Source organism: Caenorhabditis remanei, chromosome III (genome assembly GCF_010183535.1).
Source record: "Caenorhabditis remanei strain PX506 chromosome III, whole genome shotgun sequence".
In the NCBI taxonomy this organism is placed as follows: Eukaryota; Metazoa; Nematoda; class Chromadorea; order Rhabditida; family Rhabditidae; genus Caenorhabditis; species Caenorhabditis remanei.
The window spans coordinates 7,628,332-7,652,122 of NC_071330.1; the positions used below are offsets into that span (position 1 = coordinate 7,628,332).

At 37.8% G+C, this 23,791-nt stretch overlaps 12 protein-coding genes across 12 annotated transcripts; 6 read left to right on the plus strand and 6 right to left on the minus strand.

The window, feature by feature from the left end:
- Positions 1-559: 559 nt before the first annotated feature.
- GCK72_009779 (uncharacterized protein) lies at positions 560-2,186 on the plus strand (the record flags this gene model as incomplete). Its single annotated transcript, XM_003113187.2, has 7 exons — positions 560-601; positions 650-1,110; positions 1,154-1,288; positions 1,336-1,690; positions 1,745-1,858; positions 1,905-2,005; positions 2,051-2,186. The coding sequence occupies 7 exons, from the start codon at positions 560-562 to the stop codon at positions 2,184-2,186; spliced, it is 1,344 nt and encodes a 447-aa protein (XP_003113235.2).
- A 116-nt stretch (positions 2,187-2,302) lies between these two features.
- On the minus strand, positions 2,303-2,628 carry GCK72_009780 (uncharacterized protein; the record flags this gene model as incomplete). The annotated part of the gene is made up of 2 exons (XM_003113148.2): positions 2,303-2,384; positions 2,429-2,628. The coding sequence occupies 2 exons, from the start codon at positions 2,626-2,628 to the stop codon at positions 2,303-2,305; spliced, it is 282 nt and encodes a 93-aa protein (XP_003113196.2).
- Positions 2,629-3,630: 1,002 nt separating this feature from the next.
- GCK72_009781 (uncharacterized protein) lies at positions 3,631-4,254 on the plus strand (the record flags this gene model as incomplete). Its single annotated transcript, XM_003113083.1, has 3 exons — positions 3,631-3,720; positions 3,779-4,093; positions 4,138-4,254. 3 exons carry the CDS (start codon positions 3,631-3,633, stop codon positions 4,252-4,254), a joined length of 522 nt encoding a protein of 173 aa, XP_003113131.1.
- Positions 4,255-4,345: 91 nt separating this feature from the next.
- GCK72_009782 (uncharacterized protein) lies at positions 4,346-5,189 on the minus strand (the record flags this gene model as incomplete). The annotated part of the gene is made up of 4 exons (XM_003112909.2): positions 4,346-4,585; positions 4,633-4,896; positions 4,946-5,080; positions 5,127-5,189. The coding sequence occupies 4 exons, from the start codon at positions 5,187-5,189 to the stop codon at positions 4,346-4,348; spliced, it is 702 nt and encodes a 233-aa protein (XP_003112957.2).
- A 260-nt stretch (positions 5,190-5,449) lies between these two features.
- Positions 5,450-6,460, minus strand: GCK72_009783 (uncharacterized protein; the record flags this gene model as incomplete). Its single annotated transcript, XM_003113247.2, has 5 exons — positions 5,450-5,629; positions 5,722-5,787; positions 5,832-6,098; positions 6,145-6,282; positions 6,401-6,460. 5 exons carry the CDS (start codon positions 6,458-6,460, stop codon positions 5,450-5,452), a joined length of 711 nt encoding a protein of 236 aa, XP_003113295.2.
- Positions 6,461-7,631: 1,171 nt separating this feature from the next.
- Positions 7,632-9,173, minus strand: GCK72_009784 (uncharacterized protein; the record flags this gene model as incomplete). Its single annotated transcript, XM_003112907.2, has 4 exons — positions 7,632-8,048; positions 8,149-8,508; positions 8,557-8,889; positions 9,090-9,173. The coding sequence occupies 4 exons, from the start codon at positions 9,171-9,173 to the stop codon at positions 7,632-7,634; spliced, it is 1,194 nt and encodes a 397-aa protein (XP_003112955.2).
- Positions 7,856-13,398, plus strand: GCK72_009785 (uncharacterized protein; the record flags this gene model as incomplete). Its single annotated transcript, XM_053727532.1, has 10 exons — positions 7,856-7,980; positions 9,735-9,915; positions 10,669-10,806; positions 10,849-10,982; positions 11,026-11,203; positions 11,253-11,497; positions 11,545-11,692; positions 12,183-12,853; positions 12,914-13,152; positions 13,208-13,398. The coding sequence occupies 10 exons, from the start codon at positions 7,856-7,858 to the stop codon at positions 13,396-13,398; spliced, it is 2,250 nt and encodes a 749-aa protein (XP_053587109.1).
- GCK72_009786 (uncharacterized protein) lies at positions 9,513-10,387 on the minus strand (the record flags this gene model as incomplete). Its single annotated transcript, XM_003113298.2, has 3 exons — positions 9,513-9,629; positions 9,679-10,072; positions 10,122-10,387. The coding sequence occupies 3 exons, from the start codon at positions 10,385-10,387 to the stop codon at positions 9,513-9,515; spliced, it is 777 nt and encodes a 258-aa protein (XP_003113346.2).
- Positions 13,399-13,616: 218 nt separating the features above from the next.
- On the plus strand, positions 13,617-14,511 carry GCK72_009787 (uncharacterized protein; the record flags this gene model as incomplete). The annotated part of the gene is made up of 3 exons (XM_003112925.2): positions 13,617-13,697; positions 13,744-14,081; positions 14,298-14,511. The coding sequence occupies 3 exons, from the start codon at positions 13,617-13,619 to the stop codon at positions 14,509-14,511; spliced, it is 633 nt and encodes a 210-aa protein (XP_003112973.2).
- Positions 14,512-14,636: 125 nt separating this feature from the next.
- Positions 14,637-15,203, minus strand: GCK72_009788 (uncharacterized protein; the record flags this gene model as incomplete). The annotated part of the gene is made up of 4 exons (XM_053727533.1): positions 14,637-14,663; positions 14,715-14,897; positions 14,944-15,038; positions 15,083-15,203. 4 exons carry the CDS (start codon positions 15,201-15,203, stop codon positions 14,637-14,639), a joined length of 426 nt encoding a protein of 141 aa, XP_053587110.1.
- Positions 15,204-15,334: 131 nt separating this feature from the next.
- On the plus strand, positions 15,335-15,869 carry GCK72_009789 (uncharacterized protein; the record flags this gene model as incomplete). The annotated part of the gene is made up of 4 exons (XM_053727534.1): positions 15,335-15,386; positions 15,432-15,535; positions 15,596-15,686; positions 15,736-15,869. The coding sequence occupies 4 exons, from the start codon at positions 15,335-15,337 to the stop codon at positions 15,867-15,869; spliced, it is 381 nt and encodes a 126-aa protein (XP_053587111.1).
- Positions 15,870-16,399: 530 nt separating this feature from the next.
- GCK72_009790 (uncharacterized protein) lies at positions 16,400-17,884 on the plus strand (the record flags this gene model as incomplete). Its single annotated transcript, XM_003113017.2, has 7 exons — positions 16,400-16,476; positions 16,521-16,586; positions 16,643-16,872; positions 17,010-17,138; positions 17,182-17,458; positions 17,523-17,622; positions 17,687-17,884. 7 exons carry the CDS (start codon positions 16,400-16,402, stop codon positions 17,882-17,884), a joined length of 1,077 nt encoding a protein of 358 aa, XP_003113065.2.
- Positions 17,885-23,791: the final 5,907 nt, after the last annotated feature.

Consider the following 23,791-nt stretch of genomic DNA (forward strand, 5'->3'; position numbering starts at 1 on the left):
AAAATTCATATTTAACATTCTTTTTGAGAAGTACAAAACATGGAAACGGGTACTCAGGATTTTTTTTTCTCTCAATTTCTATGCTTGAGTTCTCGTTTGATTCGAATCAAAGTGGTTTCCTTTTGAATACATTGCTTATTTTGAAAAAAAACTTACTGTATTCTACTCATTCTGTTTCTTGAAAATTAATTTTGTTAAAATCCTTCATCCAAAATTACTTTTATTACTCTATCGTGTTCTGTAATCGTTCAGTTTGTGAAACTCAACCAAGGAGACCCCACATAATCCGTGAAAGAACGCCTGGAATTTGTAGTTTTTCCTTCCCGGAATTTGTAGGGTATCTAACCATGTGTTTACCAATTCAATGTAAACGCGCTCTGTAGTCGAACATGTGCTATTTATTTCATTCGAACTGCTTCTCATGACTTTTCTATTTCTTTTTTTTTCTGAAAAATAAACTTACCCTTTCTAAACATGCTTTTTTGTATCTATGTTGAATTCTAATAATCCTATTTTGGCTAAACAATTAAAAATACAAAAATATCACATTTTAGACGGAATGACAAATCTCGACGATGGATGGGGCGCTCCTTATGACAATGTAGGACATGTTCTTGGTGTTGTCTAGGGCCTATATGTTAAATTTCAGCAAACTTACGTGGAAGCATATGATCAGTTGGAAATGGCTCTAATGGAACCACTTGATCATGTTCTCGAAAAATCAAATGTGGAAGAGTTTCGTCCCAAATTTAAAAACCAGAAGGATCCGAAAAAACGGAACTGGATAAAGAAAACAAACGGTGACACTGAATGGAAGGAACTTATTTATGGATTTGGAACAAGTGACGAATCTGAAATTGAAGATCACGAATTGAAGAAACATTATTTCCAACCACCTCTACAAGTTCAAAGAAATTCTTTCGTCAAAAATACACTAATGAACTTCAAGAAAGAATCAAACATAGATATCCAACGTCTTGCTATCATGGGATGTGGTGAAATGTCATTGGAAAGAGGGCTTTGTGATGTTCTGGGTACATTTGGAACTATTAATGTTCTTTCTGTGGATATAGATCCGGTTTCTCTTTCTGTTGGACAACAATTACTCGAGTTAGTTCTACATCGAATGTAAAAGAAAAAAATCTATTTTCAGGAAGCACTTGAATCAGCAAGGAGACATCATATCATCCGAAACCGGACTTCCGGTGTTAATGCGTTCTTATCTTGGAGATATACTTGAACCAGATCACCGCTTCGCAGACGTTGATGCTATAGTTTCCCTAGAAGTGTAGGGGTTCAATGATTCATAGGTTGAATTCTAATCAGAGATTTTAGAGTGGAACACATTTCATTGGAAGACGCGAAGAAGTTTGTCAATAACGTTTTGGGTACTTTGATCCCAAGAATTTTCATTTTCTCCACTCCAAATCACGAGTATAACACTGTTTTCGGGATGAAACCTGGCGAGTTTCGCCACGATGATCACAAGTTTGAAATGAACAGAAAGGAATTCTCCGATTGGCTGGAGGAACTCTCAATTCGTTTTCCTCATTATCTTATCGAACCGCCACATTTCATAGGAATGACTCCAAAATACGAAGATCTGAGTGGTGCATCACAGGCGGCAGTCTGTCGTCTCCAAGATAATATAAACACCTCTCTTCCTCAAGAAATCACGCCTTACAAATCGGTGAATTAGAATTATCGTGATTTGATTAGTATTTGACAAAATGTGAATATTAAGGTGGGTCACGTTGCGTGTCGTCTAGGTAGCCGATTGGTTGCTTATAATCTCGTTAGACAAGCATTTTTGGAATGGTTGGAGAACGTCGAGATGCACCCCGCTGGGTTAAAAAATGTATGAAGTGAATATTTACCGGTCAATATACATTTTTAAATTTCAGGAAACATTCATGCCATATTGGAGTTTCAATATCTCACATATTCTACATCACATTCATGCTCCCATCAGCTTTTCTTCTACGATTGATGAGAAAGTGGCAATGTGAGTGTGTCGTTTTCATGAATAATAATCAATATTCTTTTTCAGTAAGTATATTCAAGGAATGACTAGCTATAAAGTTCACCCGGATTCTGTAAATGGCGTCAATGGAATAGCAATTCCGCAAAGTCAAACCAAGGCTAATCTCATCGAGACAGTCGAGCGCAACGCTAAAATGCAGTGAATCCCTCAAGCTTCTGTCTCTATCATGTTTTCTGTTGTTTGTTTTATTTATGTGTTATTTATTTATTGTATTTATTGCGAATGGGTTTGATTGAAAATGACTGAACCGAAAAATTATCATTTTTCCTGCTCATCCTCTTGGAAAAAAAGCCGAGATGGCAAAAATCGTTCAGCTTTGTTTTCCTTTGCATATGCTTCTCTGAAAAAATGTTCGTCATGATTTTCTATGTATTGGAAACCCACTTCAATGCGGCAAAATCAATGTTGGTTGGGATGATTTTTGTATCTTCTTCTGTCAGGTTTTTTGGGATTTCGGCCCCATTTGCATGATCAATGTTAGAGAAATCCAGGATAATTACATCTTTATCTCCAGTGACTGTTGGTACAAATGCATCGGCTACATCATCTTCTAGAGCATGCTCCAAAGTACAAGATGATAACATGAATGAGGAGAGGATGACGGTAGCAGTGATGAGCTGAAAATATATTAAGAGGCTCAGTTCCCAACACACATACTATTCATTGCAGGAGTTTTCTTATAAAGTTTTCCCTAAAGATTGCAACATTTCTTCCAAACACTAAACTCACCTTCATTCTTCCGAAAGACAATAAAGACAGACCGGATCCAAACCCAGAAGAAACCGATTGGAAAGTGGTGTTTTGTTATCAGAAAGTGTTCGATCGTCTCTTTTTAACAAGGTCAAACTAGTGAAAGGGGGCGTGGTCAATTGTCAAATCATCGGATTTAGAAGTACGAAGTGTTTCTCTAATTCTCCAATCTCCTTCAATACTTATTTGAAAAGAGGGTACTGTAGTGGTCAAAGTACATGTCACATTGGGGTTTTTTCTTCGAAAAACATAGAATCTAGTATCGGTAAATAAATAAACATCTTTTCTGAAGACACCGTCTCTCAATTCTTTTCCGGTATAGACGAAGAACACACATTTCAGAACACGGCACATAATCCGGACGCATTCTTCTTCTTTCTCAAGGCCAACTCGTAAATACATGGACAGGTTCTCAGTTTTTGATTTTTAGTTTATGTGGCAAACCAACTTAAATCAGAGAAATATATAGAAAGCAAGAATAGGTTCTGGTTCTTTTCAGGTGAAGTTCGAAAGTGATTTGAAAAAAAAAACAACAATCACGTTGACACTTTTTGGCCAAACACGATACTGAACGGAAAGTCAGAGGATTTTTAGAACTGTAATTTCATAGTGAGGAGATATTTGATTTTCAGAGACAGTCTCACTTTAGTGGAGATGACAATGAAATCAGATAATGATTCATTTAAAAGAGTTCGAAAATTTCAGAAGAGTCGTGAACTTCTCTCGTTTTCATGACCGTGTTACCCCAACTCCTGGTCATTTCTCGAGGTTGATAGAACAGGAAAATTCTAGATTCCATTAATCGATAACTGGTTCCCTCTCCATCAGTACGGCTTATGTCATCCATGGATCAAATTCCTCCGTATGAGTACTACAAGTACGTTTTCGCCACAAGATGTGCTGTTCTTGCTTGCTCTTCATTTGAGGTATTGTTTAATTAAAGCATTTCAGATAGCAATATATTTATATTGCTATTTTTTCCAGCTCATAATGGTCGTTCTCGGCTCATTGGGTGATAGTAACGCCCTTGCCAAACTGTTCTATATTATTTTCATTGGTTCATCTGCTGCTGTTTCTGCATTCAATATCCAACAATCAACCGATGGACGTGATGAAATCAAGAAAGTCGTTGGAGCAGGAGACAACGAAACACGTGGAAGAGCAGTTGCTCTCGTCATTCTTCCAGCTCTTTCTGGAATTCTCGTGTTCTTGTGTGTCTCCGGTCACGCGTTCTTTTCACTTTTCGTTCTCATCCACGTTCTTGCATCAGTTGGACAACTCGGAATGGAAGCATATGAGGTATTTTCGTAGACAATATTAGTCTTCGATATTCCCAATTTCAGGCCAAAAATGGATTCCGAGTCAGAGCTCCAGAAAACAAAAAAGCTGTTGCTGATCCATACGATGAGAATTATCAAACATTGAACAATGTTCAAGACGAGATTTTCGATAAGAAATAAGAGACTTTGGATTCAAAGAACTTCTACTTGGTGTTTTCTTTTCGCTGTTTTCATTCAATAAAATTTTACTTGAAAGAAATGAAAAATATGTTTATTGAGACACCCATGCATCATCTTGATTTTCTTCTGTTTTTCGAACTTTCTGAATTCTTGGTTCTGTTTTCAAAATTAAAGCCGAGAGAGTGATGATACAAAGATCGAAGAAAAGAATAGGAATCATAACAAGACCGGCTATCATCATAGTATTATCAACACTGTTGAAAACAGATGTATCACATGGAGGAGTATTTGGACATGTCCATGAACCATTTTGAACTCCACAACATTCATACTGTAATTAGTGAATTGATAGTATAAAACTCCAATAACGAACATTACCGTATTCTGAATAATTGAAATGTCAAATAACGAATTCGTGAGATAGATATCGTTTGCAAAACGATAAATAAGTCTTCGAAGAGTTCCTCGTTTCGTCCAAATCGTGATACTCCCACCGAATTGAATCAAAATATACGGAACAATGAGAACGAGGAAAGTAGCGATTACTGTTTTCTTTCGGCTAATTGCACCAATTAAGCCAATTATTGAAATCACTACACCAGCAATACAAAGTCCGTATATACTCCAATATACTGACCAAATCTGAAGATTCATGATATAGTAAACACTTTTGAATCTGAAAGTGACGAACCCAAGCTCTTAAATTATACTTGTCGTTAGCCAATGGCTCAGATGAGTTATAGTTGAAAACCACATCTTTCAACTGTCGATCGTATGGTCGATTAGCCATGAAGGATCCCCATACGACTAGACCAGCTGAGCATATCTAAAACTTGAAATATTTTATGTCTGAGTCAACTAGAGTAGCCCACCAGCATAGCAAGAGCCAAAATAAACAATGAAATTCGAGAAATGAATGCAATCTTCGAAGCCATTATTGAGTTGAGTCTGCAATTCCAGACAAATTATCACATATAAATATTTCAACGGTGATATCATTTTTTCCGTAAAGAACGGGGAGGAGTTCAAAAAAAGGAAAGATACGAAACTTAGTAAAGATAAGACATGTTTATCCAGTGAATAACCCGTTTAAAACAACAAAACACACGACTAGATACAGTAATCACATGAGAGAATGACAATGATTCAGAAGGCACAAAGAATGATAACTAGGGTTACTGTAGTCTTCGATCATTTAGAAACGGGAAACTTCCGCTGGTTCATAACTGTACGTGATCGATTTACGTCTCGAAATCAGAACTGGAACTGGGACAATGGTAGCAATGACTTGAAGAATGAGCACAACCAAAAAGATTATTCCAGAAATCATCATTGTATTGTCCACGCTGTTGAATACTGTCACGTCACAGTAGGGCTAAAAATGAGTGCTTTAGATTCCGAAGTGATGAAAGGAAAAGTTTTGAAAAAAAAACACGACACTTGAAAATTTTCAAACTGAATTCTCACCAGGGAGCTCATTGACCCACAGTACATAACATTGAAAACATTGTTTTGGGCACCGCAGCAAGAATACTGAAAATGGAATGTCAGTGGGATTGATGGCGGGTCTAGTTTACCGTATTCTGGATAATTTTAATATCATTGACAGAATTTGAAGTGTAGATTGCATTGACCAATGCATTTGTGGCATCACGCAGTGAATTTCTTCTAATAAGCATTGCAATTCCTGATCCAATTTCCAGGACAACAAGAACAATAATCAAAAAAAGATATGTAATCATGAGTCCTCTTCTCTTGCTCCAAACAGACGAAATCATTCCAAATATTGCAGTGACAACTGCTCCTAGAGACAATCCAATTATACTCCAAAAGACAACAATTAGCTGGAAATGAATGCGGAATGAATTAAACTTTTCCACAGTAACCAACCCAAACTCGAATATTGAATTTAGCATCTGCAAGAGTTTTCGGATCATCGTACTGATAGATCACATTTTTAAGATCTGTGTCGAATGAGTTGTCATAACGCATCCAGAATCCAACAGCGATCAGGGCAAGTGACGCGAGCTGAAACGTTTTGAATTATCTTGACTTGTCTCAAACTTCGAAGAAATATATCTCTAATTAGTTTCAAATTTTCAAGACTAGTGTTATCCAAGTTGTGAATAAAAAAGACAGAACTTACCAACATTGCCAGCGATAGAAAGAACAAAACAGTCCTGAGGATAACGGTCCAAGTTGCCATTTCTTCTGAAGCTTCAAACTTTGGATTCTATAATTCCGACGACGTGCCAACTGTAAGAGTGAGTCAGTGAGACTGTAGCTTCGAATAAATATTGCGAAAAACGTGAGAAGGAGAGAGGGTGATATCAGAGAGATGAGTCAACAAACAATCAACAGCTGATAAGCCAAGAATGTATTTGGAATCAAAAAGAGGAGGGGGAGGAACTGAAAATATACTTTAGGTGAAAATAAAAAGTTGACTTACAAGGCAAACAGAGCAAAATAGAAACGTGGAAAATGAAATGAATGAGGTCGTCCCATTCCAGGGTATCGGCAATCTGCAATGGATTCTGCTCACCATGTTTTGATCTTCGAGATTTTCCAGAAAATTTGAGATTGCAATGTAATATACATTTGTGGAGCCTAAAACTCTTCATAGTTTCTTCTTCAATTAATCCGAATCACCAGCTATGACATTCGTAGAAACGCATTGGAAAGCGATCGAATCTTTGACCAAAGTATTTGAGTCAACGAACTCATGCCACTTGACACATACCTCATAGATAAACTTTCTATCGAACTTTTGATCAAAGATTAGTTTATTAAACTGTACGAATAGACTATAGATGACGGGAGAACAAATAAATTCGTTTATAACTCGTATCTTTTTTCCTGATTAGTCATTGATGATTTCAAGCATGTAACTAAGAACTTACAGAAAAAGATGAACGAACTGATTGTGTTATAAACAATGAAACCGGATACATCATCAACAATTATTTGTAGAAGTGACTAGAAGCAAAGTGAACCTGTTATTCATTCGAATGAATACTAAAATCTATTTGGAAAAGAACCGTTCTAGATTACTGTAGGCCTCAGACAATCGACAATTAACATTCAAAAAGTGGAAATCGCAGCTTCTGAGTGTACTGAAATTTTGTCTAGAAACCAATTGATCCACGAGATTATTTCAGAAAAAAAAACCACTGATTCAACGAATCATAATCTCCTTGATGAGCGTCTTGGGGCTCTATAGCACGCTTAAATCATTTCTCAAAGGATTTTTATTGAGAATGAAAAAAACGTTTAGCGATTCTTCATATGTTCACTTTTTGTTCCCGGTATAATCCTGTTATAGTTGAAAACGTAGTAGATAAAAACTCTTTATTCATTCAAAAAAGGCAAAATAACTTCTAAAACGTGAAGCTCATCGAATTCATGGCTTCTCGTTCCAGCTTTCTTCTTTTAGTCATTCTTCTATACTTTTCTCCATCCACAAAACCCGTAGCATGCCCAACTAAATGAATTGATTTGGAGTAACATGCATTCCATAACTCTTTCAGTTCTTCATCTGTGACTTGTTGATCCGTTTCTCCATCCGCTCCTTCTGCTTTATTTGTGTAATCTTTACTAACTAATGCCTTCATTCCGTATCCTTCCACTCGTTCGTTCGGATGAGCTTTTGCATAATGTGATCGCATTCGGCGGACATTTGTACATTCGAAACCGCAGAGCTTGCAAGGAATTTTTCGATTTGAGTGAGTAAGAGCATGATCAAGAAGCCTTAACTTTCCGTATTTCACACGCCAATTGTATTGGAGGCCGCAACCCTGAAAGACATTTTTAAAATATTAGGATTCGTCAGCAAAATAAAAATTGCGAAAATCTTGACTAAGTATGTATAAGAATATTACAGTTATAAGTACTAACCGGATAGTTACAGGTAATCACATAATTGATATTAGGAAGATCTGATTCATCACCAGTTCTTTTTTTCCCTTTTGCTAATATTAGTGTCGATTCATCTTCAATTTTTTCCGAATGTTTTTGTTGGCGAAGAAGTTCCTCAATAATTGATCTTTCTTGCTCATTTGCTAACTCTGAGTCGTTGAAATCCAATGTTTCTTTAGTTTTATCAATCAGTGAGTCAGTTTCATCAAGTATTTCTTCTTTTGGAATTTTGAGAGAACTACCCATTAACATTGCTGATTCATTATGGATTTCGGAAGCTGTTCCCACAGTTTCCAGACTTGCAGTTGGATCCCAATCATCAAATAAATCTTTCAGTGTCTGAAAATATTTCAATTAGTTAGTGGATCTGAGAATTGAAAAACTTACGGGTTTCGACCTTTTCTCTATGTTCATTTCTAAAGCCTCTGCAAGTGTTGATGGTATAGTCGGATTTGTTCCAAAAGCATTCTTCAAATTCAGTGGTTGAACAAAACTGATTTCTGCTGAAATACTCTTGAACGGCTTTTTCAGAATAGGTTTTTCTGAGGATGACGGAGGCAGACTCATTGTAGTGGAAATTTGTGGAATGTGATGATCAGACCGAGAAGCTTCTTCAGATTGTGTGACAATTTGTGTTGTGATTGCTTTTGATGACACATTCTGTTCACTCGAAAAAATAGGCAATTCTGTGACATGTGTATTTGGACATCCTATCGTTTTCTGAAAAATTGAGCAGTGAGAAGAAGAATAATTTTGGGAAAAGTTTGCTGTCATGAATTTTAAAAAGATAGCGTGTCTGGAGTGCCGATGTCAATTTAACATCGTCATCCGTTCTTTTTTACACCTAAACATTTCATCAACCCAGAAGATATAACTGAGAAAGAGGTTCGATTATTTGAAAATATTGAAAAATAACTAGCCAATATGTCGCTTAGATCAATTCCTCTCATTTTAAGAGCATCCAACGTTTGATTGTAAATGTTGACTTGAATATAAGTAGACATTATTAAGACCACACCAAGTTTGCTTCGGTGGAAAGGGAGAATGAATCAATGTGACTACCGGGCAGACCCAGTATGAGAGATGCGAAACGCAGACGATGCTAAGCAGCGCCGAGGCTCTCCACATTCTGCATTGTCTCTGCTTACCCACTCGTGCGTCTTCGCCTCGTGTATTTTCGCTGATGTGTACTACGTTCCTTTTGTAGCCTGAATAAACTGTGAATTGTAGTCAGAACGTAACCTACAAAATATTAATGGATTTATCAGCGTACCGGGTGGGTAAAAAATCAAAAGGAGAAAGGGATACAAATAAGTTAGGATCGAATAAAACAAATATAGCGTTTAATCTTCACGAAGTGGAAGGAATTTTTGGACAACTGGCTTTCCGGTTTCAGCAATCACCAAGTGAATTTTGTCTCCTGTCGAAATTTCACGTTCAGCGGCTCCTCGGAAAGAATCCTAAAAAGGGTACTGTAAATAAAAGCATTCTGTAATGACCTGTAGTTACCTTCATCAATGAAATTGCTCTTTCGAGTGTGAGCTGCGGGCGTTCGTATCCTTCAGCAAGGGTAACGTGTCCTATCTGGCAATCCAAGAATGGGATGATCATTGGCTCTGCGGCTCCACTGGCAGAGTAAGTAAGTCTTTCGATGCATCCAATTGGGTCGTAACTAAATACGGCTCCCTTTCCGTTCTCATCGATACCGGCAAGGATAGCACCAGTGTAGTATGGGAAGAAACGACGGTAATACAAGTTACGGGAGAGCAACTCAGCGCAGAGATCAACGGACATATCCGCACGGTAGTCAAAACGATATTTATGGAGACGAGATTGGAGCACCTTCTTGAGTTGGAGAACATCTCCATAGAAACCAGAAGTGGTGAGAATAATCGAGTCATTCCTGTAATAGAAAAAAAACAAATAATTTTTTAAACTTTCGGCGGGCTCACAAGACATGAATCTTCTCCGCGTCACGGGTCAGAATGTTGATATCGTTCTGCGTCATTCTTGTATCACTTGCCACGATGGCAAAGTTTTCTCCAGAGATGGCACAAGTGGATCCACCTTCCATGGAATACGGATTCCAACGTTGACGTTCAATTTGTCTGGAGCTTAGCCATTCTGGATGAGCAGCGACGTCCTTCATCGCTTGTTTGAATGTAGCCATATCGTTGGTTGCGTTGGCAACCGCAGTGATACCGGTGAAACTGGCCATCTGCAAAATAGTTATACGTACTGTAAAAATTATTAGAAATAAAATGAAATAACGGTTCAAAGGAAAAAAAAGTTTTTTGAATTCAGGCAACATGCTGACAAAAGTATTTGTCGTCATATCAAGTGTTTAGTCCGTGATGGCCTTCTCGATATTATTGCACACTCGGCATTAAATCTGACGACACTTAGTTTCGCTTGGTTGGATTGGTTTCCATGCATCTGGATTCTGATCTTGACCCTGATAGCTTTCTTTGTGTTCCATCAATATTGTGTTTTTTTCAGATGTCAGATTTTACGGAACAGACTCTGCGACAAAAACTTGCCAATCTCTCTAATCACAGCAATTCCATTCAGACGACTTCCAGCTGGCTACTTAACAACCACAACAATCGCGAGATCATCATTAGAGTTTGGATCAAAGTAACCATATTGTAATTTTTTCGTAATACTTATCACTTTTAGACTGTCAAAAAAGAAATGAAAGGTTCCAAAGTGGTCAATCTCCTCTATGTGGCTAACGATGTCTCCCAGAACGCAAGAAAATCATGTCCACAGTTCAAAGAGGATTTCTTCCCAGCTATTGAAAGTGCATTTAGGTATTAACAAAAATAATTTATTTTTTCAACTTATTCTTCACAGGCATTGCTGCGAAATTAAAGCCTCGAAAGAGGTTGAAATAGCGATCGGAAAGCTGATCGCCATTTGGAAAGATCGTCAAATATTCTCATCATCGCAATGCAAACGTCTTCAAGAAGTACATCAGCAAATGAAATTATCGAAGAGTTTCCCATCGCCTGCAAGTAAAGACAACGGAAAGGTGATATAAATCTATTCATTTAAATAACACAGAAACAAATTTGTTTAAGAACTCTACACCAAGCCAGTTTATTGTAGAAGAAGCCAAAAAGAATGCCCAGGATGTCTTGCTAAGCTTAAAACGTCTCCAGAATCCACCGAGTACAGAAAGAGAAATACGCTTTCAACTTTCCAAGTACCCCGATAATATCTCATGTCCCGAGAAACTTCAATCAGTCCAAAACTCTGAAGAGGCTAAAGCTCTCCTCATTCAAAACGAAGAAGCTTTGCCAATGCTTGAAGATTATGTCAAAAGGTGATTTCTTATTTTAAGTTCCGAGTTTGAATACAGTTGAAATTCAGACTGAAGGATGAGACTAAAGAAAGAGAAACTCTGGAAATAAACTTAAACTTGCTCATTCAAAACGTGAGGATGAGTATCGAGCATCACGAAAAACTCTGCAGAGAAGTGAAGCGAAAAGAAGATCGTATCAAAGCTGATTTGTTAGAGGCTAGTCTATCCTTTTCCCCATGCTTGAATTGTGTGGAACCGTCGATCAGCCAAACATATTTTTTCAGGTTGAAAAAACGTTCGAGTCGTTGCCCGATCTAACTGCCGAAATGCCGAACGCTCCGTTACCGTCACTAGAAGCATTGTTCCAAAAAAGAAATTGAAATATGTTTTTGGATCTTATCTCAATTCGATCTCTTTGTATTCTTCCCTTGCTGTAGCAATAACTAGTGCAGAATTTAGACTATTTTGTATTACTTTACACATTCAAAATTCTTATTATTTTCACTTCGATCTTCCTTGTCGTGTTTATTCGAAATGTGCTTTATGTTCCAACCCCCCTAACAAAAAATCATAATAAATACCAGTTTTTTAAACATTTTCACATAGCTGTGGGCTGTCACTCAAAATATACGGTAGCGGACCGTTTAATTTTTTAAAATGTTTTTTTTTTGAATTAGAGTATTGAATGAAAACAATTTTTTTTCAGATGGGTATTCTGGAAAAAATTGCGGAAATCGAGCATGAAATCTCGAGAACCCAAAAAAACAAAGCTACTGAATACCATTTGGGTCTTCTCAAGGCAAAACTAGCCAAGTACCGCCAACAATTGTTGGAACCGACTGGAAAAGGAGGTGCCAAAGGAGAAGGTTTCGATGTTATGAAAAGTGGAGATGCTAGAGTTGCAATGGTTGGATTTCCGTCTGTTGGAAAATCAACACTCCTATCGTCTATGACATCAACACATTCAGAAGCAGCTGGATACGAATTCACCACTCTTACGTGTATTCCTGGTGTTATCTCCTACAACGGAGCCAATATTCAATTACTCGATCTTCCGGGAATTATTGAAGGCGCTTCTCAAGGAAAAGGAAGAGGTCGACAAGTTATTTCTGTCGCCAAGACAGCTGATTTGATTCTTATGATGCTGGATGCGGGGAAGAGTGATCAACAGAAAATGTTACTGGAAAGAGAACTTGAAGCTGTCGGTATTCGGTTGAACAAAAAACCCCCAAACATCTATGTCAGACAAAAGAAGGTTGGTGGTGTCAAGTTCACTAACACGGTTCCTCTGACCCACTGCAATGAGAAACTGATTATGACAGTCTTGCATGAGTACAAGATTTTCAACGCTGATGTAATTTTCCGCGAAGATTGCACGTACGTTTTTTAATCAATGCTGAAATCTTCCATCTTTCGAATAATCCTATGGTGTTTCAGAGTCGACGAATTTATCGATGTCATTCAAGGAAATCGGGTGTATATGACTTGTCTCTACGTCTACAATAAAGTTGATCAAATTTCTATCGAAGAAATTGATAGGTTAGCTAGGATGCCTCATCACGTTGTTATTTCATGTGAAATGAATCTTAACATGGACTATCTCTTGGAGAAAATTTGGGAATATCTTGCACTTGTTCGAGTCTACACAAAAAAACCAGGAAATGCACCTGATCTAGGTGAGAAATAGATATAACTAAATTAATTACTAGTATCACACGTTAACTGTTTTAGGACCGGAAGATGGAATCATTCTACGTGGAGGAGCAACGATTGAACACTGTTGTCATGCACTGCATCGTTCAATTGCCGCTCAACTACGATACGCCATCGTATGGGGAACGTCGACCAAGTTTTCACCTCAACGCGTCGGTCTTCATCACAAACTCGATCATGAAGATGTCATTCAAATTGTTAAAAAATAAGTAACTGTTTAATTATTATTCTTTTAAGTTCATATATGTTTTTTGTTGTTGATTTATTCAGATCCTTTTTCTATAAAACTTTACAATGTTTCTTTTAACTAATCCTTCTAAATTTATTCGATGTGTCGTAATATACACAACTTGAATATATTGGCTTCTCACTAGAGAACTTGAAATATGTAGTCAAATGAAATGTTAAACATCAATTGTTTCAACAGATGCGATGGTTTTCCTGGTTACTTTTACTGTTTATCGGGAAAGTTACATACGGGAAAGGCGACTTCGAATTTGAGTTTGAGGTGAGATGGTACGGCTAATTAGAATCCTGAATAACTGAAAATACAGTATCCGAAAAAAGAAAACTTCGAGAAGTGCATCGATTCACCACAAGACGAGGATCTCTCTGATTTCCACTACACTTCTACAAATCCACTGGGTCCTATTGTGGAATGTCATCTTCTCGGTATGGAATTCATCGCATGTGAAGATCCAGTTCCTCTTAACGGACCAGGACAAACCGGTCAACAATCTACAAATGAAAGTTTTCACAAAGAAGGAAAATGTGAACGGATGGGTGGTTATCGAGCAGAAGATATTGAGTTCACAGAGGTTAAATGCCGAGTTTTGCCATGTATAGAGTGTCGAGGACCAAGAGGTTTCACCAAATCTGTACCATGTATAATGTAAGTTGATGATGATTTACTTCGTATTTCCCATCAAAGGTAGTCTAAAATCGTCTGTACATTTGCATTTAATCGAAATTTGAAAACGAATATTCCCTTTTTTGCAAATTTTTTATATTTTTGTACTGAAACCCGGGTCCGTGAAAATTTTCGAATCGGCCCGATCCGTCGCAAGTATGGAATTTCCGACATAAACAAATATTTGGAAATTTTCAGCTACACTGGCCACTACTTCCTAACAACTCTTCTCTACTCGATATTTCTCGGAGTTGTTGCTGTCGATCGTTTCTGTCTCGGATACTCAGCAATGGCAGTTGGAAAGCTAATGACTTTAGGAGGATTCGGGATTTGGTGGATCGTTGACATATTTCTATTAGTACTTGGAGTGCTTGGACCTGCTGATGACTCGAACTGGGAACCCTACTACTGACATAATAGTTTTCATATTTACGTAGCACAATTTATCAAATCGAAATTTCAAAGTTTAATTGTCCCGTGCAGAATTGGTATTATTCGTCGATCTCATCATTCTCGGTCACCCTGCTTTATCTTGTCTTATGGTATTTTTGTACTGATTGTAACCTGTAAATTTGTAATGTATTGTAAAATAGTGATTCCACATGAATTAAGAACCTTGATTTTGGAGAGATCATTCCCATTGATTATTTCACTGAAAATCTCGCTCATCATTTGAGCCAATTTGTCCGGACGGTCATCAACAGTTGGGGCAGTTTGAGTAATAGCTGGTTTCAACTTTTTGATGGTTTCTACAGTTTCTTTTGAACGATATGGGCCACTGAACACTGATACTTTGTTCTGCATTGTGAAATATTATTTAAAAAATCAAAACTTTAAAAATTACCGGTGCATTTTTAACATTCAGAAGTTCGGCGGAAAATGGTTCATCACTGGCGTCCCATTCTCCTTCACTGCATTCGGGGAGCTTCTCGCCTTTTTCTGAAACAAAATGTTATTTTTCTGACAATTTTTTTTTGAAAAACCATCATCCGTTATTTCAATCTTGGGTAGTTGTCGAATAGATTTCTGAATGTTTGGTTTCGGAAGTTCTTCCTCTTTTTCTACAGTGCTCTTGTCTTCCTTCTTCGGCTGTTGCTCTGTCATTTCGGAATTTAAAGAAATGAAAATTATTTATTCGTTTTTTTTTGTTTCCATTTGAGTTGGATATAAAATTTCAGAAAAAAACGTGTGCTACTGCGGTTCTGATAAAGATTTCAAATCATTTCCGAATCGAAATGGACAATAAGAAGGAAGACGGTTCGAGTAAATCTGACAGTTCAAAAAATGGTGAGAATTCGAAGAATAATAAACTCATGTCTAGCTTTTCTTCAGTGACAAGTTCGACAGGAGAAGCACTTCAAAACTGTACAGAATCAGAATGGGACGCATCAGATGAACCGTATTCAGCAGAACTACTGAATGTTAAAAAGAAGCCTGTTAGTTTTCGAAAAATTGACCTGCATAATATAAAATTGTTTCGAAAAACATCTTTTCAGAATCGAGTGAATGTTTTCTCTGCAACAGAAAAGAATATGGAAACTGTAATCGTAACTGAAGTATCACCACCACAAACTCCACTGCAACCAAGTAATTTTTGAGATATTTCTCAATCGTAAAACCTTCTAACTTATTTCAGAACCAGTCATCGAACATCACAATCTGGCTCGTTTAATCCAGAAGTCGTGTCAATTACTTTTGGAGAAAACGACAGCTGAAGGGACCGAAGTACATTTAAAAATGGAGTTTCCTGACTGGAGAGATTCTGCATGATTTTTTGATTTTAGAAACAATAAAATGACTTTTCGGGATTTTCCTTTTTTAAAAATAAACAACTCGGAACACATGACTTCTTGATTCCTTTTTGTTTCTTTCTTATGCTTCTTGTCTCTAGAGAGTAACTAGTTTGTTTTCTCCTTGAAAAAGGATATTCATAAGTCTTAGACATTCATCTGAATACTTTTGAATGATCATCTGATTCCATATATCATTCTTCAAAAAAGAGCACTTGTTGCTCTTTTTGTCGGACGTTTTCTGTTCCTAGTTGGTTTCTCGTGCATTCCAAAGTGTGCGTCTTCCTCTTATTCTCCATCTCTTTCTTCTCTTTTTCTCTTTCAAACACCACTCCTCCGCTTCCATTTTCTCGTCGTCCGTTTCCAAAAGAAGGTCCTTCTCCATTTCCATTTCTTCCATTTCTACCAGTTGGTTCAGCTTCTCCGAGCCCTCTGCTCCCTCCTACCCATCTAATTCTTTGTCTCTTTTTCAATTACTCAACTCATCTTTTCCGTAAGGACAGACGAAACATGGTGAAGCTATCGGAGTCCGCTGTCTATATTCGTACAAAATCTTCACTAGAAAACGTGAAAAAACTTAACTTATGGTGAGAGAATCAATATTTCAAGGAAAAAGAGTATATTGTTTCAGGGGTTGTGGTATTGATGACATTCAAGTATGTGAGAAAATGGGTCTTTTGGAAATTCTATCTTTAAGGTGAAAGATTATTTTGTAGACTTTATGACTCTGAAAACTCAATTATTCATTTTCAGTGTGAATGAAGTGAAATCCCTTTCACCACTTCAACACTGCAAGAATCTGAAAGAACTGTATCTTCGTAAAAACTGTTTGGAATCTCTAGATGAATTGGAATATCTCAAAGATCTCCCAAATCTACGAACACTTTGGATTGATGAGAATCCATGTGTCGGAGAAGGAGGACCAGAATATCGAAGGAAAGTTATCAGACTACTACCAAATCTGACTAAACTTGATGATAAACGTAAGATAATCATTTTTTCAAACGAGAACAGAATAGAGGATACAGATGGGTTTCATCATCTCAGATTTCCTTCTACTGGTTCATCTGTGCCAATATTATCTTTCTAAATATGTTTCTTTATAGAAAACTATTTTCAGCTGTAACTCAAAGTGATCATCAAGAAACAATAGAGGACAGTATTCCAGAATGTGATATGCACACTTCGATCTACAGTACCCGTTCTAATCGATCTAATAGTATTGATTTGATGAGTAGATCTGTTTATGGTATTATTCCTAAAAAAACAAATATATCTCAATTATTTTTCAGTGGGTCCCGCAGTTGTCGATAGAATTGTTCAGCCACAACTTATACACTTTGGAGATGCATCTGACGAAGAGAGAGTCGTATATCAGCCTAGATCATTTTCAGTTGAAGTTCCCGGAATGCCAATAACTGATGATAATAATTACTTAGAGAGTGCACCAACTTCTCATAGAGGATCCAGACATAATTTGATGTCTCAATCTATGTATGGAACACTGTGTGGAACATTAGCAGAAGAACCAAGTTCTGCCGACGGAGATGATGATTGGAATGATTTTAGGTACGGTTTGATATTTCACACTACACGTGTTTTTGAAATCTTCTTTCAAATTTTGATTTTGTAGCCTTGAAGAAGATCGTGTAATGGTGCAAATGCCGCTAGCTGCTTCTCATAGAATGTATCAAAGCATGCATGAAGGAATGGTCATGGAAATGAAACGACCGGTGAGTTTTAGATAAAATTTCAACAAAACAGGAAAGTCGACTAATAATAATTTTCCAAGTTCAGACATACGGTAGAAGTATAAGTATGCCACGTCGTAGAGTAACAAACGCTACACAACGTGCGAGTTCAATGAGTCCAGCCAGAGAACAACGTCTAACAAAAATCATGTCAGCTGTATCGGTTCTTCTTGATGAACTCGATCCGGATGGTCTTCGACAAGTGGTCGATGAAGCACAGAGGAGGCTGAAAAAGCAGAGATAGAATATAATGTATTTCTTCACTTTCCGTCTTTTCACTTTATAAATGTTCTTCATTTTTCTTTTTTTTCTTCGTTTTCTTATTCTTTCAGATCGAAAACAGTGTCATTTTATTGTAAACAAGAAGACTATTGCTCACTTCTCAACTCAATTCTTCGAAAAGAAAGTGAAAGTATTAGAAAGTGTGCACCATACTTAATCGAATCAATTTTATATCGTTCTTTCTTCACTTTCTTTTCTTCTTTTTCTTCGAAACAGTATCAGAAAAAATAGTTACGTGAACACCGAATTGAAAAAATAGGTCACGTGGAGCACTAACTTTGAAAAATACGTGGACCACGTTGTCAACTGTTTCTGAATTCTTTCTCTTTCCGAGAGTTTTCGCTCCACTTTCATCGTGTTTCGTGTTATTCGCTCATCCTCGTATTGGTCACGGTGCGTTTCAAATTTTTTCTTGTATTTATTTTTCATTTTTGGAATTCAAGCAGGAATGCGGATGCTTTCGGTGTATTTATTGCTTATGAACATCGTGGCATGTTATTCGAACTGTGTGATGACGGAATGTAATCCACTGGGAAATAACAAAGACCCACCATGCAAAACCAATGATTCAAGTGAGTTCAGATTTATTTTTGAACAATTCTCCCATTATTGGATATCTCCAAAAAAACACATTTCACTCAACCTTGATTTGTTTTCAGGCATCCATCCAATCACTTTCGTTCGATCCAAAAATCAGAAAATGTTTGATATTCTTGAAAAACATTGCTCTCATTTATTACGAGACGAAAACCAAGTCCGATTGTGCTGCACTGATTTACAATTGCGAGGAATGAGTGATCGGCTCGAAAGTGCTGTGGCATTACTTGGCTCGTGTCCAAGTTGTTTGGATAACTTCTCGAAACTTTGGTGTGAATTTACTTGCTCCACAGAACAGTCAAGATTTATGAAAGTGATTGAAACATCTGGTCCTGAGCAAAAAGTCGAAAAAATGCAGTTGAGAGTGAATCGAGACTTCGCTGAAGGCCTTTTCGAATCGTGCAAGAATACGTGGTTTGGTAATACACTGGCTCTGGCATGGCTGTCAATGTATAGTAAAGTTACATTTGAAAACTTTTATAGTTTTATGGGAACCAAAAAAAACGAAAGCAACATTCCGATGCACACTGACTTCCAGTTTACTACAGATAAGGTGAAATCAAAATAAGTCATTTTTTCAGTAAGAATTTTTCAGAAAGCAATGAATATTCCAATGACTCCTTGTTACAAATCAGCCGGTCCGAACTTACCAGCATGTGGTCTCATCAATTGCCCTCTAGTTTCTTATCAACTTATGGATTTCAGTAACATTGAACCAGTAAGTATAGTTTAACAGTTTCACCCCGAACTTCCTTATTCCAGAGAGGAAAACGCGTTTTTGAACACCAAATAATCAATTTCGAGTGGATTCTCAAGTTGTCCTGTTGTTTGACTTTAACCTCAATTTTCATATTTTTCCTCAAGTATTCTTGTCATCAAAATCCAAAGGAGAGAGACGGATGCTATATTGAATTTGGAACAGGAGGATTGGAACTTCGCTTTGAACATCTTTGTGGTAAATATGCTTATGTAAGTCAGGTGAAAATAATTCCTAAAAATCGAGAAAATGTTTCAGATTGTCATTCATTATCCATTGAGATGTGTGCTGTTTGGACTTCTAGTGGCTAGTATTTGCTGTTTTGGAAATATTAGATTCCACAGTTTGGCTCATTCAATTGATCAAGTGTCAGCTTCTGACGGAGAAACGAGGAGAAATCAGAAGACATTCATTGAAACATTCGGGTAACAACTTTTGACTCCAACTATCTCACTCAACTTTCATCGCTTCCTATTTCCAGACCAACCCATCGTATCGAACAGATATTTATTACATTGCCTCAATCAGAAGAGCCAGCGTGCAATAATGTAGATTTCTTTGAAGAAGTATGCATAACTTTCTTTTCAAACGTCTCAATTCTGTTTTCAGACTTTCCTGCTCATCGAAAACATTCAAAACATAACCGTTAATTATAAAAATACTGAAATACGTTTGGACGACATCTGCTATAAACCATTAGGAAAAAGACATGGATGCGCTATAATGAGTCCAACAAACTACTTTCAGGTGAATGAGGTTACTGTATTTGGCTCAATTTCATTTTCAGAACAAGTGGAATACATTTCTCAATGCCCCTACCCCTTGGGATTTTGACTATGATGATAATGGAACTTATTACTGGGATCATCTTAAAATTTGTGTTTTTAACCCACGGACGCCATATATAAGCAACTCAGAAATGTCATGTTTTGGAGACTTCGGAGGACCCATCGATCCAGTTTTGATATTCGGAAGCAGCAATGAAACTGGTATTGGAAACGAGAAGGTATATTCGTTTCATTTCAAAATAATTATTGCTCTGTTTAAGTACTTTACTGCTCGAACAGTAATGATAACTATAGTACTAGAAGACCACGAGGAAAAATCTGTTTTGTGGGAGACAGCATTCCTTAATTTAATGTCAAATTACACATTGAAACACGGCGATTTCACTTTCATGGCTGAATCTTCTGTGACGGTGAGAAATATTCCAATTTCATCCCATTCTAGAAAATCAAAAATTCCAGAAAGAGCTTCAAGAAACAGTAGAAACCGATAAGCTTGTATCAGTTCTAGCCTGTGCTGCTGTTCTTTTCTGGGTTGCCACAATGATCGGGATATATCATTGGCCAGAGTGGTCACCTCTTTCTGCATTTGTTCATCAGAAACTACTCATTTCAATCTCGAATGTCTGTATCAGCTGCATAAGTGTTTGGTGGTGATTTCGGACATTTCCAGATCTCAATCCTAATTTTCTCATGGTTTACAGTTCTATCGGTGTCTTCTCATTCTGTGGTCAACATGCGACTGATAATGCCATTGTTGTTCTATTCTTCGTCATTTCACTCATTGGAATCAATCGGATTTTTCATACTGTTCGAACTTTCCAAACGAATGGGCACTGCTATGGTCAACCCGACATTTCAGATCGTGAAATGAACAATCGAATAACTGCTACAATTCGTAAAAGCATTCCAATTGTTTTCACTAATTCGTTGATCTGTTCCACTTGTTTCTTCTTGGCTGGAGGGGTTCCACCGTATATTTCAGTGAATATGCCAGCAGTTGAAGTGTTCTCAAGACATGCAGGATTGGCTATTCTTTTCGATACAGCCTTTTACTTTCTTGTCATTCTTCCGCTATTCCAATATGACGCTAGAAGAGAAATGGTATCTCGTGCTATCGGTTCCACTTCTAGAATTACATTTTACAGACTGGAAGATGTGAAATCTGGCCATGGTTTGAGCTTTCAGACCACACGAAAACAAGACTTTCGATCGAAGCAGCAGAAGGAACAATCCGTAGTCCTGTTGATTGGTTTAAGTTGGCTATTGCTCCTCTTCTCCTGAGCAAATCGTATAGGATTGTAGTTTTGATTATCTTCACAATCACTTTCATTTCTTCAATTTACTGTACTCGTAAACTTGAGTTTGGTTTCGATCAAACTATGGCTTTCTCGAAGGTAGACTCTAGTTTCAGGTGAATCGTTTGAACTTTCGAAAAAATTATTTTTCAGACAAGCTACCTGACGAAACACTTCCAAAACATGAACAAAAATTTGAATGTCGGACCTCCAGTTTATTTTGTCATTGAAGGACTAATTAACTGGCATGAACCACAAGTACAAGTGAGTGATTCTCAGCTGAAACTTCTCTCCAAACAATAAGAAAACAAATTTCAGAAGAAGTTTTGCTCACAAGCTGGTTGTGATGAAAACTCAATGGGGAATAAAATTCGTACGTTGGCTTTCTCTGAAAACCCGAAAGAAAACTTCTTGAATGGTGAAGTGTATATTTGGTTGGATTCATATCTTCAATTTATGCATCCTCGTGGATCATGCTGTAAAACAGATGGAAGAGATTTCTGTAAGTTTAATAGATAGATTCATTTGTTCAGTTTGTTTCTCATTTCTTTTTTCGTCACTCGTGCGGAATGTTCTCATTAGAAATATTAGTGTTGAGCCTACTTGTCTTGACCGCCCATTTCTTTTCTTCATAGCCGCTCTAACTTCAAGTCATGCGATCATTGAACACTGTGCCGCTTCTTTTCATACCACGTCTCTCTTTTTTGAGGTTTCTCTGATAAGGAACTGACAAAAAAGATTAAATTGCATAATCGAACTACAGCTCTCTTTTTTCTTTAGTCCATTTTCCTGCCCACATACATGTAGGCTTACAACAGCCTTCTACAACTAGCGTTTATACTTTGAAATGGGATAAGTTATGAGGTAAGAACATTTGAGACGTGGAATGTAAAGAAATCGGTGTACAATTGTTAGAACATTTGAGTATTTACTGGCGAACAGACGATCTTGCTGGACATGGACAGTATGCTGCGTCAGCTCCTGGTTGACCATCATGCCCTTGCTCTCCGTCTGGTCCTGGTTGACCATTGGATCCTGGTTGTCCATCGGCTCCCGGTGCTCCAGCTGGTCCTGGAGCTCCAGGGGCTCCTGCAGCTCCTGGCTGTCCGTCTGATCCAGCTGGTCCCTGTGGTCCCGGAGCTCCAGCAACTCCTGGAGTTCCAGTAGATCTTTGTCCGTCTTTTCCTGGTTGTCCATCATTTCCTGGGGCTCCTGGTGCTCCTGGTGCTCCGGCATCTCCAGCTGGTCCCTGTGGTCCAGGTGCTCCTGGGATACCTAATTGTCCATCGGCTCCTGGTTGTCCGTCTGGTCCTGCTGGTCCTGGTGCTCCTGGAGCTCCTGCTGGTCCGGCTTCTCCTGCTGGGCATTGGATGCAAGATCCCCCAGCGGCGGCTGCGAACTGGATAGAAACTCCGTTGATTCCTGGAGCTCCAGCTTCTCCGTCGACTCCTGGTTCTCCAGCTGCTCCTGGAGCTCCTGGTGCTCCTGGTGGTCCTGGTGGGCAGTTCTTTGCAAGAGCTTGGCAATCTGGAAGAGATGCTTGGCGTCTGGCACGACCCAAAAGAATCTCCTTTGGTGAGCGAGTCGACATTACCATGTTATCCCAGGCATTCTTCTCATTGATCTGAAACGTGATAAATAGACACTATCGAATTGATAACGTGCTACATGTAACTTCAGATCATATTCCTTTTACTACAGACCTACGTGTAGAAAATAATAGCGTTCAAACTAACCTTGAACTCATCAAAAGTTTCCATTGTCTCATAGTAGAATCTGTTGATATCATTGAAAATGAAAGCAGCCGTCAGAAGCGCGCCGAGAACGGCCACACCACTGATAGCGCTTACAACAGATATCGTTGAAGAAGACGTCATGATAAGACAGCTTATGAGAAGAAAGTAAGAGACGGTTGTGTCCTTCAGGTGTGGGCAAGTAGTAGGCGTCTTTTATAGTGATCGTTTAGAACGGTCTCAATATCAAAAGAGGGAGGAAAGGGGGTGTAAACGGCACAAGGTTGTTGCAGCATAACTATACTTGTCTCCTCTTTTTTGTCTATTATCCACCTACACCTCTCTTTCATCACTGAAAATCATTATTTCCGTGTTAAACTGTTTGTGAGGTTGAAGAAAGAAAAAAGAAAAAAGAAGGGATTGAAATTGAAAGTTACGGTGGTTAGAAGAGAAACATTTTAGTTGTAACCGGGAAGCAAATCGGATTCAAATAGATTTGAACAGATGATAACACATATTTTATTGTATTGTGTTCTGCTTAATGATTCAAACAAAGAAACCTGGAAAATGAGAGTGAGACATTGAAAAAAAATAATTAAAAGATCTGGAAGATATGTGAAGAAACATTTGAATTGTTTTCAGGTGATCCGACCAATGCCACCCATTGCTCTTCTTGCTCTCCACGAACATCGTCATTGA